The 16,669-nt window shown below is 41.5% G+C and overlaps 1 protein-coding gene across 5 annotated transcripts in view; it reads right to left on the bottom strand.

The window, feature by feature from the left end:
* Positions 1 to 3,248: 3,248 nt before the first annotated feature.
* Positions 3,249 to 16,669, bottom strand: part of CHRM3 (cholinergic receptor muscarinic 3) — a 563,657-nt gene continuing 550,236 nt past the window's right edge. For all 5 annotated transcript variants that reach the window (XM_027962271.3, XM_060406400.1, XM_042241115.2 and 2 more), the window contains one exon: positions 3,249 to 11,228. In XM_027962271.3, the coding sequence (XP_027818072.1) occupies positions 9,437 to 11,228 (1,792 nt within the window). In that variant the 3' untranslated portion in view covers positions 3,249 to 9,436. The remainder of the gene's footprint in view (positions 11,229 to 16,669) is intronic.

Raw genomic sequence — 16,669 nt, 5'->3', positions numbered from 1 at the left:
ATAGTGAAATAATTCTCATTTTAATTAATACATCTATTACCACACATATTTACTTTCCTTTAGGTAAGAATATGTAAGTTCTACTTTCTTCGCAAATTTTAACTATATAATATAGTGTTATCAACTATATATAGTCACCGTGTTATACATTGGATCCTGAGGCCTTATTCATCTTATAACTGAAGGCTTATATCCTTTTACCAACCTCTCCCTATTTCTCCTACCTAAGCCCTGGAAAGTGAAAGTGAAAGCGAAGTCGCTCAGTCATGTTGGACTCTTTGCAACCCCATAGACTGTGCCATTTCCTTCGCCAGAGGATCTTCCCGGCCCAGGGATCGAACCCGGGTCTCCCACATTGTAGGCAGACGCTTTACCGTCTGAGCCACTAGGGAAGCCTTAAACCACTGTTCAGAACTTTCACTCATTTTTAAAAATTGGGTGGGTTGCTATTTTAATTCTTTACTGTTGCATAAAAGCACCCTAAAACTTAGTGGCTTATCACCAACAATAATGTACCTTGTTCACAAATCTTCAATATGAGCAGGGCTTGGCCTCAGCTGGGATGATTCAAGGCTGGGATCTGAATTAGCTAGACAAGGGCTTCCTCACAGCGTGGGGGTCCAGATACTGTCAGATTTCTTACAGAGCAGGCTGATCCCCCAGAACAAGCACTGCAAGACATCCGGCTGGGAGCTGCAAGTCTTCTTCTGATCTAGTCTTGCAAGTGCATGCTAAGTCACTTCAGTTCTGTCGATTCTGTGACCCCATGGACTGTAGCCCACCAGACTCCTCTGTCCATGGCATTCTCCAGGCAAGAATGCTAGAGTGGGTTGCCATGCCCTCCTCCAGGGGATCTTCCCAACCCAGGGATCCAACCTGAGTCTCTTACATCTCTTCCATTGGCAGGCAGGTTCTTTGCCACTAGTGCCACCTAGGAAGCCCTTGCAGGTCCCAGATGTGTTCTGTTCATCAGGCAAGTCACTAAGGCCAGCTAGATTCGAGGGAAGGGAAATTAGAGGTCACCTTTCACTGTGAGGAATAGCAAGGAATGTTTATTTCCTGCAGTTGCAGTTTTTTTTTCCTATTGATTTATAGAGGTTCTTCATATATTCTGTGTTTGCCTAATGTCATTATATGTTTTGGAATACTCTCTTCCATTAGCTTTCTTTTCACTCTGTTGATATCTTTCCCCACTTTGTGGCTAATGCTTTTTGAATTTTGTTTAAGAACTTTTTTTCTCCCTCAGGGTCATGAAAAAACTCTCTTAAAAAAAGCTTTCCAACTTCTATCTCTAAAGGCTTTCTATGCCTTTTTAATTTAGGCCTTGAATCCACCTTTATTTTAGTGTGTGGTGAAGTACAATCTTTTTCCCATATACATGTTTAAGTGCCACTGATTCAGAAGAATATAATTTTTTCACTGTCCTAGTGTGCCACTTCTGGCAGATATCAACTGTTTGTGTGTGTAAATGTCTTTTTTTATTAGTCTGAGTGTTTCCTTGATATCTGTTTTGGCAAGATGTTTCAAGCTCATCTTATACATTGCCTGCCGAAATCTAGAATCAGCTATTTCTTCAAGATGCCTTGGTTTCCTTTATTAAGAAAGGAATCCTCCTTGCTACCGGCTTGATCACTGTTTTTAGTTCTTTCCCATGGGAAGAAATAGAAATTACATGTATGGTAAAATACTCTTGAGTGTATATTGATACATCCAATTCAAACAGAAACTATATAGCTTTTACTTAATTTCTTCTGTTACATCTGTATCTCCTTTCCTCTACACTGACAATTCTGATTCTCAAGGACACCAGAAATAATTAAATTTGAATATCTAGTTAGTCACTTGTTTTATCTCAACTTATGCACACACAGGTTCAGAATAATAACATCCCTAATACCACACAAGACATAGGATATACAAATAAATGGAAAGATATTCCATCCTTATGGATTGGAAGAATTAATATTGTTAAAATGTCCATACTATTTAAAGAAATCTATATGAGTCAATACAATTCCTATCAAAATTCCAATGCATTTTTTCACAGAAAAAGGGACAATAATCCTCAAATTTATGTGGAAACACAGAAGACTCTGAACACCCTAAGCAATTCTGAGAAAGGGAAACAAAGCTGTCAGCATCACATCCCTACTTTCAGATTCTATTACAAAGCTGTAGTAATCAAAGCAGTATGGCATTGTCATAAAAACAGATGCACAGATCAATGCAATGGAATAGAGAGCCCAGCAATAAACCCACATGTATATGGTCAATTTACAACAAATATGGCAAGAATATACAATGGGGGAAATGACAGTCTCTGCAATCAGTGCTGCTGGGAAAACTGGACAGCTACACATAACACAATCAAACTGGACCACTATCTTGCATCATACACAAAAATAGATTCAGATTGTTTAAAGTCTTGACTAAAAGACCTGAAATTATAAACCAGCTGGTAAAGGACCAGCTCTTTAACATGTCTTGGCAATGAATTTTTAGATCTGACTCCAAAAGCAAAACAAACTAAAGCAAACATTGACAAGCTGGGATTTCATCAAACTGAAAAGCTTCTGCACAGCAAAGGAAACCAAAGGAAACAGCCATAGGGGAAGGGGGAAAGATAAACATTTCTTTTAAAAAGAGAAAAATAAAATCTTCTTCAAAGTATTATAAAAAGTTAATAAACAGAAACCTCAAAGGGAGTTGGGAAACCAGAAGGGGGTGCTCTCAAGCTCTGTGAAGCCAGCAGAGTCCAGCAGGAAGAACTCTCCTGGTGAGGACTTGGCCTCTGAGAAGCCATGGGCTCTGTTTACTGGAGCCCACCCAACTTTCTTTGCCCCTCAGGAAAAGTTTTCCCCTTCCCTTGTGTCAGAGGGCTTGCATGAAGCTTGCCAAGGTTGCAGATCCCAAATAAATCCATCTTTGCTGTAGAAATAACTGGTAGTCTATTTGTGTTAGATCCGCAGCATATATCTAGAAATATTTTTCTTCATGTGCAGTCTGAAAATTAGGATTGTGTGTGCATAGATAGTTAATACATGCTCCTAAATACAGGGTATCGCTTTGAGTTACAACAGCAGCAATGTTCATGATGAAAGTTCTAGTGCATGTAAAAGAGAGAAGTCAATGCAAATAACGGTATGTTTCAGAATATTCCCTTCAGTGTAAACACTCCATCCTTTTATACAATAAAAAGCTGTTGCTGTATTATAGACCTTGGATTAAAAAGAAAACCAACCACATTCTTTGTTTATTTATAGTTTTATTTCCTTATTTCACTATTAAACTTAGGGGATAATATCACCATAAAGTTGCAGGCATCATTTTATAGTACAGACAATTGACTTGTTTTTAGGAGAAGGAATAAAAATGGCATATGACATATCTAAAAAGACTACTGAGGAAGTGCTGGACACTAGGAAATAAAAACAGGTAAAATTCAGTGCCTTTGATAAAGATGGGGACACTAGTTTTAGATGCAACTATGATACATGCCTTTTGCTTACAAAGCAAATATATAGCCATCTCTTTGGACAGTGGTTTCTACATCCTCATGAATTATAAGGATGTGAGCATCACTGAACACTTCATAGACATTTTCCAGAAAGCTTTCTGCCAAAAAATATCAATGTGCTAATTCACTGCCTTGGAAGCCTATTTTAAATATTCTTCAAACCTGCACCAAACTTAGAGACAGTTCCCATGTGTTTGAAAAGAGGTGGGGCATTCCTGAAAATGTCACCTTCCCATAGCCCTAACCACAAGCCCCAAAGAAGTTTCTCTGGAGTGTTGTATGTAGGAGGCTGAAAATACCCATGTGTTATATAAGGAATGAATAGTGGATATGAAGAGAGGGCTTTTGTTCAATGCTTGCAGAACAGAATAGATTCTGTCCTAACTTTCATGCCAAGCAAAACTACATGCAAGGATGTTTTAAGCCAAACTACAGAACGTCACCTGTACAAACAGAAGACCTATTTATAGACTCTCCAGCTCTCCCAATATTTCACTTACTAGGACTAAGTAGAGTTGACTAATCTGGTAAAAAGTTTCTGAATACTAGGGATCAAGAGTGGATTTTCTTTCTTCCCTGTCCTCTTAATTATAGTTATTACTTCAAATCTATTAAAATGTTTCTCCTTGTTGCTTAGTAATATTTTATTAGAAAATCATCATCTGAATGAACCATTTTTCATTTAATTCACTTTCCCAGCCCAGTGACCTCTGGCTGCAGTTGAAGCATGGGGCATGATGTGCACGTAATTCTGATAACTATTTGCTGTATTAATCATAAAGAGTTTATTAAACATTCAACAACATTTATTGAATGTCTACTGTCTGACATATACTGTGCTAGCCACAGGATGAATAAGACCCGCTTTCTCTCATCAAGGAAATCACAGAATCTAGGATAAAAATAGTTTGGGATTTGGAATGTAAATTACAGAATTAATAAGTATTTTGGATTTCAAGAAAGAACAAAAATAAACCTTTATAATCTGGGGATAATATTTTAGGATAAGGTTATTTGGGTAAGTGAAGTGTTATTAATACTTCTCTGCAATTGAGGGTATGGCCTGCTTTTCCCTTTACTTTTGATGCAGAATTTCTGATGCAGCTCAGATGAGAGCCACTTTGGATTTGGGTGATTATTTGGGGGTATTCCAAGCCAGGATAAGAGTGGTAGACTCTATTAAGTCTCCTGATTCTATCAGGGCAACTACAGTCTTAAAAGTCTACTAAAGTGTTTGGGGGCCCACTTCCATATGTCCAAGTGCACTGTCCACCTCTGTGTGATGCAGTGAATGTAACGTGTGTCCAATTAACAACAAGACTAACATTCGCCTACTTTGAAATGCAGTGGCAAAATATTATGCATTTACAAACTTATGTTGAATATAGTTATTTTATGAACTTGTTTTTCTTTATCCATTTTTATAATCTTAACATGAGCCTCCTTTCTCAGACACAAAAAGGAAATGTAATTCCCAATTCTAAAGAGCTCTCAGCTACCATTCTGAAACCAATCTCTTGGGTGTGGAATACAAGGCATGAATCCTGGTAGAGACTGAATTCCTACAATATAGAGTCATGAAAACACAAGGAAAGTCAGCCTAACCTAGGACTGTAAAGGGAAACAGAAAATACTCTTTTAGAGGAGGTGGTATTAATACAAGTAGAGATGTCAGATTGAAGAAACAATCACTGTTTTGGGTGTTGTGTTCTACACTTTCAGTCCATTTCGAGAAATGCCACCAATAAAACAAAACAAACATCAGCTACCCAGCAACTCTGCTTTTAAGGTTGTCAGGCCTTAGGTGATCATCCTGGACTGAGGTATTTGCAATAAAATTCTAGATTTATCCACAAATTGTGAGAGTTCCTTACAGTTCGCTGTATTGAAATATAAGGAAATAACTCTGATGGATATATAAAATCAGAATGCTTCAAGTGTTCATCAGACAAAGAATTTACATTCATCATGGTAGTTATTTACCTAATGCCCTGCCTCAATTTGACCTGTTTGCTACAAGAAGGCAAATTAAGACGTTTTTATGTTGCTAATGAGTAGGAGCAGATGGAGATGACCCAGTGAGTTTAAGGGTAAGTGACAAGCATGGCAGAGGACACGTAATTACTTGTTGACAGAACTGGGCCAAGAGTTCAGGGTTCCTCATGCCAAGTTCAGAGCTTCTTTGAGGACCTTCACTTGTCCTCTGAAGCTGCTGTGATGAACTGTTCAGTTTATCAACTATATGTCCCCATCTGGGAATCTTCTCTACTTGGATAAGTCTTGGGGCACCCAGAATGATCCCCAGGCTCTGCCTCTGTCTCACAATGTCTCCATCAGGCTTCTCCCCTGTGCCTGAGCCTTGGTGTCCTTTCCCTTCCTAAGATAGACCTGAGGCAGCTAACTGCATCAGAGCTGTGCACCCACCTTCTCACAAGTGATGCACAAAGGGCTCTCACCCCATCCCAGAGCAATGAACTTGCATATCTGTACACAGAGGGGGTTGACAGAGAAAGCTGCCATGCCTTCTAGATCTTTAGCTCCTGCAACTTCTAAAGCTTATGCTTTCTTTTTTTTCCCCTACCAGAATCTAGAACTATTATATGTGAAAGAGTGAATAGAAATGGAACTTATTTGGAGACTCAAGGCTAGATTTGAAGTCAAAGATGATTCAGGATAATACAGAGAACTAGAGAGGCCACAGGTAGGTGATGGATAAAAGAGAGCAGTGAAAGTGAAAAGTGAAAGTGTTAGTCATTCAGTTGTGTCTGACTCTGTGACCCCATAAACTGTAGCCTACCAGACTCCTCTGTCCATGGAATTCTCCAGACAAGAATACTGGAGTGGGTGGCTATTCCCTTCTCCAGGAGATCTGCCTGACCCAGGGATTGAACACAGTTCTCCTGCATTGCAGGCAGATTCTTTACCATCTGAGCCACCAGGGAAAAGGGCAGAATTAGGGGGAATACAGGATCATAGAGCTCACTTCTCTTATCCAACTGGTAGACCCTGGAGAATACAGAATGGAAGAACACATGTGTGTATGTTGGGGTGGGGGTAGATTCCTCACATGTAGTTTATTTAGGTTTTATTCTTTTACTCTCTCAACTTTACATAATCATGAATTGCAAACCTCATTCTTACGGAATGAAGCAATTTGATTCCCATTTTGGGGATGATCCTATGTAAATGCTGAATACCTTTGCTGGTGACAAGTCCTTTGAGAAATGCACGGTCTAGTTTTAAACATTTCACTGCATCTTTGATTATACTTCTAAATTCTTTGTGTTCAAAATAATTTTTCTTAGTTACCTTTTCTGATCATGATCTAAGAGTTGGACATACATTTCCGTAAACAGAGTCAGTGGGACATACATTTCTCTAAACAGAGTCAGTCAGTATTTAAAAGCAGTTTTCAACCACAGGAGATTTAAAAATAATTCTATAATTAAACCAGTAACACAAAAAGAGAGCTGACGTCTTTCATTTCTTCCATTATCAGCATCATAAAGGGACAAGATTCAGGAAACAATCATGTTTAAGTAGACCTGTTATTAAACTTCACATTTCCACTAAAGCTTAGGGTTTCTCCGTGTGTTAATTTTAATTATATCTTTTTAAAATACAGGTAACAGCCTTTCAAGAGGGAGGCAAGATAGGAGTTTCAAAGAGAATGGGAATTACTGATGTACAGGGAGACTTGAATCAGCATTCACAAATTTATTAGTGCCAGGCCAACGTGAGTAATAAAATAAAGATGCACTTGCTCACTAGACAATTCACAGGTTGATAACATAACATTCTGCAGTCTGCTACACACATTAGAAAATAGTCTCTGTGTTTTCTTACTCTTTGGTCAAATGTGGGCCAAAAAAAACCACTCTTTCAATTATGCAGATTTGCTTTTTTCCCCTTGTCATGCGATTTCAAACACACTGGTGGAGGGTTGCTTTGATCAGTTCCCATCAGGTTTAACTAGAACAGTATTAGACCGTTACAGTAAAGTTGCAGTTGATTTTTTACTACCTAGACAGAGTTAGGTACCTCCTGACACCAACAGGATGACCTTTTCGTCTTCTTAGCAACAAGAAAGCACAATATACCCTACTCATTGCTCAAGTGGACCTTAACAATCACTTTCGAGGGACATACCATTACTGAAGACTGAAGAGTAATATTTATCAACATTAAATAGACACTTGGTGAAATATGCATAAATATGTCTTCTTATAAACATAACACGAAATTAAATAGTTCAGGAACACAGACACCACAGAGTACAATTCCACTGTTGTCAAAATCTGCTGTAAACACCAGCTCACACTGAACACAGAAGCAGCTTCTAGCCTGGCTCCGGGTTCACGACAGAGAGACCCTGTACAGACAGAAGATTTCTCCTCAGCCCCCCGCCTCCCACCCCTCCCACTCCCCACGCAGCCCCCACAAAGGGAGAAAAGGAACCTCAACAACTATAGCAGCAACACAGATGACAGCCACAGCAGCGCCCCTCCCCTCCCCCAAACAGAACAGTTAGCATTTGGGTCAATTCAGAAGAGAACACAAAAACCACTTTTTAGAAATGTACTAAAGAAATCAATTTGCAGCAATACTTTTCAGAGTGTAATACTTTCTTCCGAGGATTTGGGACTTGCCAACCCCCACCTATTCTGGGTGAAGGTCACACAATGAACACCAGAAAGCATTGGTCACAGCCAAGTGACTAGAGGTTTAAGCCCTTTCGCATTTAAAGATGCTGAGTAGCAAAAAATCGAATCCTGTGTTCCTCTCTCACCCTCACGAGGTCTCTTCTGCTTCGCCCCAGATAATGTTGTGCATGAAATTCAAATGTGACACTATTATTAAATTTTAAGCAGGTAAGATAGCAAAGGTTTTGGTTGGAAACATTCAGATTTGGACCATTAAATTCAAACCCACAGATTGACTCATTCTTTGGGCACAGAGGGGGCCCCCATTTGATTTAGCTTTGTTGAGGGTGTCAACAAAGGCAACAACTTACTCAGAATCTGGTCAGACCATGGTGCTCATCTGACTCACTAGGCTGACTGTCCTACACTGTCTGCTGCCTGTTCTCCAGGAAAACAGCCCTGGTTTCCAAAACACTACTGGGTTTATTTCACTTTGACGTGTTAGGATCCTAGAGAAACTTTAGTCACCAAACTACTGAAAGCATCTATTGCCGGAGTAATTTGCCAGTTCATTAATTCCCATTATATTATATACATTATGTGTGTGTGTGTGGAATTCACACACATACACACACACACACACACACACACATATATATACATATATACTTATATATCTTTTATTTGTACGAAACTTGAACTGCACAAAACAGTACTTTGCAAGAATCAAGTCCACAGAGAGAGTTTAATGACACACCGATGAGAAGACAGGGAGCTCTACTGGGACAAGGAGGTGCGGTTTTGCAACGTATGAAAGAATTTCAGAACCATGGGTTCACTAGCCTGATGTGTTCCACGTGGGATCCAATGGACACTTTGGGGATCCTTGGAGAGCATGTGACAACTGGGCCATTTAGTTATGCTCACAGGGATTCCAGAGCTAATGGGAATTAAAAGACCCAGGCAGACCAATCTGGGTGTGTAGTTGCTACGAAAAAAATTATTTCCTTCTCTTTAAGAAAAACCAAAGTCTATTTCAGAATAAATTCCTTCATATTCAGTAATAAGCTTACTTATTTTTGGCTGAACAGGTATTTGACTTTTGACATTAAAATGGGTTTATTTAATGGACCGGGAAACAGGCAGCTTCTTTCACGTCTGGGTGATAAAAACATGTTTATCAGTGCCAGAGATGACCCCCACCCTCGCCTTACTCCCTCCTAAGGTTTGTGGGTTGATGTGTGCGTATGGTGACGGCTATTGAACGCACCCCATTCTACAAGGCCTGCTCAGGCACCCGCTTGTGGAAAATGACCGACTGTCTCTGCTGGTACTGCTGCTTGCGTCTCTTCCTCTTGTCACACTGACACAACAGCAGCATCTTGAAAGTGTTTCTGAATGTTTTGTTGCACAGGGCATAGCACACGGGGTTCACGGTGCTGTTGATGTAGCACAGCCAGTAGCCCAGATTCCAATAGGTTTTGGGGATGCAGCTGTCACAAAAGGTGTTCACCAGAACCATGATATTGTAGGGGGTCCAGGTGATGATGAAGGCAAGCAGGATGGCACTGAGGGTCTGGGCCGCTTTCTTCTCCTTGATGAGAGACATCCGTTTCCGCTTAGTGATCTGGCTTCTGGTCTTCAGAGCAAACCTCTTGGCCAGTGTAGCTTCCTTGAAGGACAGAGGTAGAGTGGCCGTGGTCTTCCCCACTGAGGAGCTGACATCAGAGGCCTTGGCTGTGTCCACGGCAGACTCTAACTGGATGGGAAGCTTGGAGAAGCTTTTCTGAAAGCTGCCTCCATCATCCATGCTCTGCTGGGCCTGAAGTTTGCTGGGTTTCCTCTCCAATCCCACCGTCCCCAGCTCCTCCTCCGGCACCTGCAGGTTGTCTGATGAAGGTAGTTTGGTGGAGTTGAGGATGGTGCTGTGACCTGGGAGCTTGAGCACGATGGAGTAGATGGCTCTGGTCTCTGAGCCAATGTCCTCCTCGTCGGAGGAGGCGGAGTTCTCCAGGGAGGCGGCAGCATCGTTGTTATTCCAGCTGTCACTGCTGCTGTGGTCTTGGTCCATCTGCTCAGCGCTTGGCTTCCAGCTCTTGGTCGTGAACCAGAAGTGGCAGCGTCCATACTTCCTCCTGGCTGAGCGTTTCATGCTCTGCTGCTGGAGCTCATAGCTGCTGCAGCTTCGAGAACTGCCCGTGGGGTGGACAAAGTTCTCCGCCTCGGCCTCTGTTCCAGAGGCTTGTAGCCCAGCAAGTTCTTTGGTACGTTTTTCAGTTTCCTTATAGATCCTCCAGTATAAAATAGTCATGATGGTGACAGGCATATAAAAGGCAGCGATGGCCGTACCGAAGGTGATGGTGGGCTCACTGAGGAACTGGATGAAACACTCCCCTGGAGGCACAGTTCTCTTCCCAACAAAGTACTGCCAGAACAAGATGGCGGGAGCCCAAAGGATGAAGGAGATGACCCAAGCCAAACCTATCATCACACCAGCTCGCTTTGTTGTTCGTTTGGCTCGGTACGTGAGCGGCCTTGTGATGGAAAAGTATCTGTCAAAGCTGATGACCAGAAGGTTCATGACGGAGGCATTGCTAGCCACGTAGTCAATGGATAGCCAGAGGTCACAGGCCAGGTTCCCTAACGCCCATCGGTTCATGATGATGTAGGTAGTAAACAGATTCATCGAAATGACCCCAATAATCAGGTCGGCACAGGCCAGACTTAAGAGGAAGTAGTTGTTGACTGTCTTCAGCTGCTTGTTGACCTTGAATGCCACTATCACCAGGATGTTGCCAATGATGGTCACCAAGGCCAGGACGCCCGTTAAGAATGCAATGAAGACCACCTGCCAGATGGTATGACCTCCGAGAGGGTCACTGGTGGTGCCATTTGGAGAGGAGAGATTCCCAGCTGCCCGAGAAATGTTGTAGCTGCCAAAGTGAGTAACCGTTCCTGGGGGCAGCCCTGTATCCGAAGGGCCGTGAATCCAGGAAGAGCTGATGTTCAGAAACAAGGGTGAGGTTGTATTGTTATTGCGCAAGGTCATGGTGACTCTCTGACATAGTCTGGGGAGAAAAGAGAAAAGATGGAGTCAGGACCATTACTGCCCTCATTGGATTTGTTTTCTGCATTGCATCCTCTAAAACACATGGAAGACATATCACTGGATGATGTGTGTGCCCCCAAGGACTGTAGCCCGCCAGGCTCCTCTGTCCATGGGATTCTCCAGGCAAGCCTACTGGAGTGGGTTGCCATTTCCTTCTCCAGGGGATCTTCTGGACCCAGGGATGAAACCTGGGTCTCCTGCACTGCAGGCTGAGTCTATATTCTGAGCCACCAGGGGCACCCTGTTAACATGAACCTGAGGCGACCTGCACATCAGGTTCATTCTCTCATTTTAAAGGTCATGAGCTGTCAACTTTATCTCGATAAAAACAAATAAATTAAATCAAGGTGAGGAGCACAGGGCAGGCACAGATTGATTTGTTCGAGGTAGCACAATTAGCTGGTGGCAACGCACTGAGCTTTGTGTTTTTTCTCCTCATTTTCCACATTTCTACAGACCACAAATACTTCCACATGATGGCGCTATCAAACAAAACTTCCTTCCTTCTCATATTTTGAAAAGTAGGGGAAATATGGTAGAGGCAATTATGATATCAGCACCGCTTTATTCTTATGCTGCATGAGAAGTTGATTTTTTTTTTTTACTCTTTTGCATTTTATCCACATGGGCATTTACCTATTCCAGGCTTTAGACATAAGCAACTCTAAGGCAGTTCCAGCCATGTAAGCCTCAGTGGAATAAGCAACAACAGCAAGGGAGGAAGTAAGCATATAGCCACGTCACTTTATATTTTCTCTTTGACACACAGTTAGAAAAAGGAATGTACTGGTTCTTTGTAATGGTTGGGAACAGTATACAAGACAGCTATCTTTTGCTTGATAATATGCAGAACCCTGACGAGACTGTTCTGAACCTAACAGTCTGAACCAAACCAGTTCTGAATATTTCTAGTATTTAGATACGTTATCTCTAGTTATGAAGAAGCATTTAGTACCATATGCAATAAACAGTTGCAAAACTAAAATTAGTTCTTTGAAAAAAAATTTTTTTTTAATTTGGCAGCACTGGGTCTTAGTTTCAGCACATGTGATCTTTTTCAGCTGTAGCTTGCAGAATCTTTTTTAAAGTTGTGACTTGTGGGATCTAGTTCCCTGATCAGGGATCCACCCTGGAGCTCTTGCATTGCAAGCAGAGTCTTAACCACTGGACCACGCGGGAAGTCCTAGTTCTTTTTTATTTTTAAATTTTATATTATAGTTGATTTACAATGCTGTGTTACTTTCAGGTATATAGCAAAGTGATTCAGTTATGCATACACATATATTCATTCTTTTTCAGATTCTTTTCACATAGAGGTTATTATAGAATATGAGTAGAGTTCCCTGTTTGATATACAATAGATCCTTGTTGATTGTTTATTTTCTATATAGTACTACATATATTGGAGAAGGCAATGGCACCCCACTCCAGTACTCTTGCCTGGAAAATCCCATGGATGGAGGAGCCTGTAGGCTGCCATTCATGGGATCATGAAGAGTCGGACATGACTGAGCAGCTTCACTTTCACTTTTCACTTTTATGCACTGGAGAAGGAAATGGCAACCCACTCCAGTGTTCTTGCCTGGAGAATCCCAGGGACGGGGGAGCCTGGTGGGCTGCCGTCTATGGGGTCACACAGACTCGGACACGACTGAAGCGACTTAGCAGCAGCAGCAGCAGCAGCCATACATATATATTAATTTCAAACTCCTAATTTATCCCTGCCCCACCCACATTTCCACTTTGGAAACCATAATTTTTTTTCAAAATCTGTAAGTCTGTTTCTGTTTTGTAAATACATTCATTTGTATCACTTTTTCTTTTTTTTTTTTGCAATTGGTTCTGTCAATCACTTGTTACCAAAATAAATAAATGACCAAGAATGGTTATAATGAATACATCTCTAGTAAGACCCTCTGTACTGTCAGGAAAAGCCTTAGGTTGAGACCTGTTTCATCCTCTTAGAACCCCCAGGCTTGTACTTTCACATCACAGCTGACTCTGGGATTCTTATACCACCAATCTTTGTGGATTTTATTCAGTGAATCATTCCTCAATGAGTGTCATACCAAAAATTTAACATTTGAGAATCACAACAAAAATCTATTGAGACCACGGTCTACTGTGTTGCGGCTCTTGGTTAAAAGTGTTCAACTGTAAACGTTTACAGTGCAAATATGTTGACGCATGCAAACAGTAAGAGTCCAAATTAAGCCTTTAGATGCTGCAGGCAGGGGCAGCTCTCAGAGGAGTTCATGGCACGCCTTATGGAAACAGCTTAAGGAGTAGCAGGAAGATTCTGGAGTCCCAAACACATAGATTCAAAGCTTAGTTCCAAAACTTCCTGAGGGTGAGATCTTGGGTATTATTTAACCTCTTTGAGTCCCAGTTTCCTCCCTGAGAAATGAGAATGAAACATTTTGTGTAATGGAATAAATTAAACCTAGAATCCAATGGTAACTGGTCAAGAGAGTTTCTCTCTCATCAAAGTTGACTTAAAACTCTACATTCAGAAAACTAAGATCATGGCATCTAGTCCCATCACTTCACGGCAAATAGATGGGGAAACAGTGGAAACAGTGACAGACTTTATTTTTTTGGGCTCCAAAATCACTGCAGATGGTGACTGCAGCCATAAAATTAAAAGATGCTTGCTCTGTTATGACCAACCTAGACAGCTTATTTAAAAGCAGAGACATTACTTTGCCAATAAAGGTCTGTCTAGTCAAAGCTATGGTTTTTCCAGTAGTGATGTATGGATGTGAGAGTTGGACTATAAAGAAAGCTGAATGCCAAAAAATTGATGCTTTTGAACTGTGGTGTTGGAGAAGACTCTTGAGAGTCCCTTGGACTGCAAGGAGATCCAACCAGTTCATCCTAAAGGAAATCGGTCTTGAATATTCATTGGAAGAACTGATGTTGAAGCTGAAACTCCAATACTTTGGCCACCTAATGCGAAGAACTGACTCATTTGAAAAGACACTGATGCTTGGAAAGGTTAAAGGCAGGAGGAGAAGGGGACGACAGAGGATGAGAGGGTTGGAAGGCATTACTGACTCAATGGACATGAGTTTGAGTAAACTCTGAGAGTTGGTGATGGGCAGGGAGGCCTGGCGTGCTGCAGTCCATGGGGTCAAAGAGTTGAACACAACTGAGCGACTGAACTGAACTGAACTGAAAGTACTTAGACCAGAGCTTGCTTATAGTACATGTTGCATTGAATTTACTTTGCTTTGGTGGTCATAGAGCTCAACTTGATGCAATAATAAATGATAGAAGGAAATATTTATTAGATACTTTCTACATGGTACACATTTTGCAAATTGTCATATGCACTATCTTATTTAATTTTAAAAATAACATCATTTTTAACAGGAACTTGAGACCCAGATGGTTAAGCAATTTGTCTAAGAATCAAGCTAACGAGTAAAGGTAAAGGGACAGAGATTCATCCCCAGGTAATCTGAGCCTATTGCCTCTTTGTTGAATTGTGGTATTCCTCTGCCTCACCATCAGGTCATCCACATAACTGTGCTGGGCTTAGGTACTCAGTCGTGTCTGACTCTTTGTGACCCCATGGACTCTAGCCCCCCAGGCTCCTAACTTGTCCCTCCTAACTGGGTGCAATTCATTATATATCTCTTTAAAGTCTAATTGAAGACTATTTAAAGTGACTATATGTGGTATATATGTGTCATGTGTACGCATATATGGCTGGACATATGCAAGCCCACACACCTATACATTCACAAATACAATTAGATGCATTCATTTCAGCACCATTTGCAATAGTAGAATTTATTTTTGGGGCTCCAAAATCACTGCAGATTGTCAATTTCCAATGACAGGTAATTGCTGCGTTTTGTTTTTTTTTTTCCTTCATTTCCTTTTACTTTTCTGGGTTTTATTAGGTGCTGTCAGCTCATCTATATCTCTAGCTCCCTCTCAAAGGGATATCCATATTTAGGAAGGGCTACATGCTGTTTGGGGTACTCAACAGCATTTATGATTTCTTCCAAGGTATATAGGGATTCCCTGGTAGCTCAGCTGGTAAAGAATCTGCCTGCAATGCGGGAGACCTGGGTTCAATCCCTGGGTTGGGAAGATTCCCTGGAGAAGGGAACAGATGCTCACTCCAATATTCTGGCTTGGAGAATTCCATGGACTGTATAGTCCATGGGGTCACAAAGAGTCAGACATGACTGAGCGACTTCTGCTTTCACTTTCCAAGGTACATATATGGAAAGTCAATATGCTCTCCCTTCTCCATGCAGATCCCAATTTGGCATAGTTCTAAAGGTTTTTGCCTTGGTACCTCCTCCACCCCACCTACAGCTACATATATGAGATCAGCCTTGTCTTTAGTGAGACACCTTTGCTCAATGACCTGCCTCAGAAATTAACGACCACTCTTCTATTAGGGGGTTGAGGATGCTTCTCCAAAGTCCTCCACTACGTTTGTTCAGATAAAGATTGTTTTTATTCTGTCACTCTTACTCCCCATTTCTCTTTTTCAGACACCATACCCTTGCTAATTTTTTATATACAGACAACCCTCAGATATTTGACTTTATAATGGTATAAAAGTGATATGCATTCCAGCAGAAATCATACTTTGAATTTTGATGTCTTCTCCAGGTAAGTGATATGAGTTATGGGATTTTCTCATGATACTAGGCAGTGGTGGAGAGCCACAGGTTTGTCAGCCGCACGATCAAGAGCGTAAGCAACTGACATACTAACAACCATTCTGTACCCAGACAACCATTCTGGTTTTCACTTGCAGTACAGTATTCAGTAAGTAATATGAACCACTCAACTTCATTATAAAATAAGCTTTGTATGAGGTGTTTTTGTCCAACTATAGGCTCATGTGAGTGAGTGTCCTAAGTAGGTTGAAAGTGAAGTGAAAGTGAAATCGCTCAGTCGTGTCTGGCTCTTTGCAACCCCGTAGACTGTAGCCCGCCAGGCTCCTCTGTCCATGGAATTCTCCAGGCAAGAATACTGGAGTGGGTTGCCATTTCCTTCTCCAGGGGATCTTCCTGACCCAGGGATCGGACCCAGTGATCCAACCCGGGTCTCCCGCATTGTGGGCAGACACTTTAACCTCTGAGCCACCAAAGAACCCCCTAAGTAGGTTAGGCTAACCTATATGTTAGGTAGGTTAGGTGTATTACACGCATTTTCAACTCAACATTTTCAACTTACAATGGGTTCATCAGAAGTATCCTTATCATAAGTTGAGGAAGATCTGTGCTCTCTGAACAGCTTTTATATTCCCACCACCTTTCACTCCACAGCTTCCTGAACACAGCAGCTAAGCCCCCTCGTCAGGGCTTCCCTGGCGGTTCAGTGGTTAAGAAGCCGCCTGCCAATGCAGGAGATATGGCTTCGATCCCT

This window comes from Ovis aries, chromosome 25 (assembly GCF_016772045.2).
Source record: "Ovis aries strain OAR_USU_Benz2616 breed Rambouillet chromosome 25, ARS-UI_Ramb_v3.0, whole genome shotgun sequence".
NCBI classification, from domain to species: Eukaryota; Metazoa; Chordata; class Mammalia; order Artiodactyla; family Bovidae; genus Ovis; species Ovis aries.
This window is presented reverse-complemented; position numbering and strand designations above follow the sequence as displayed.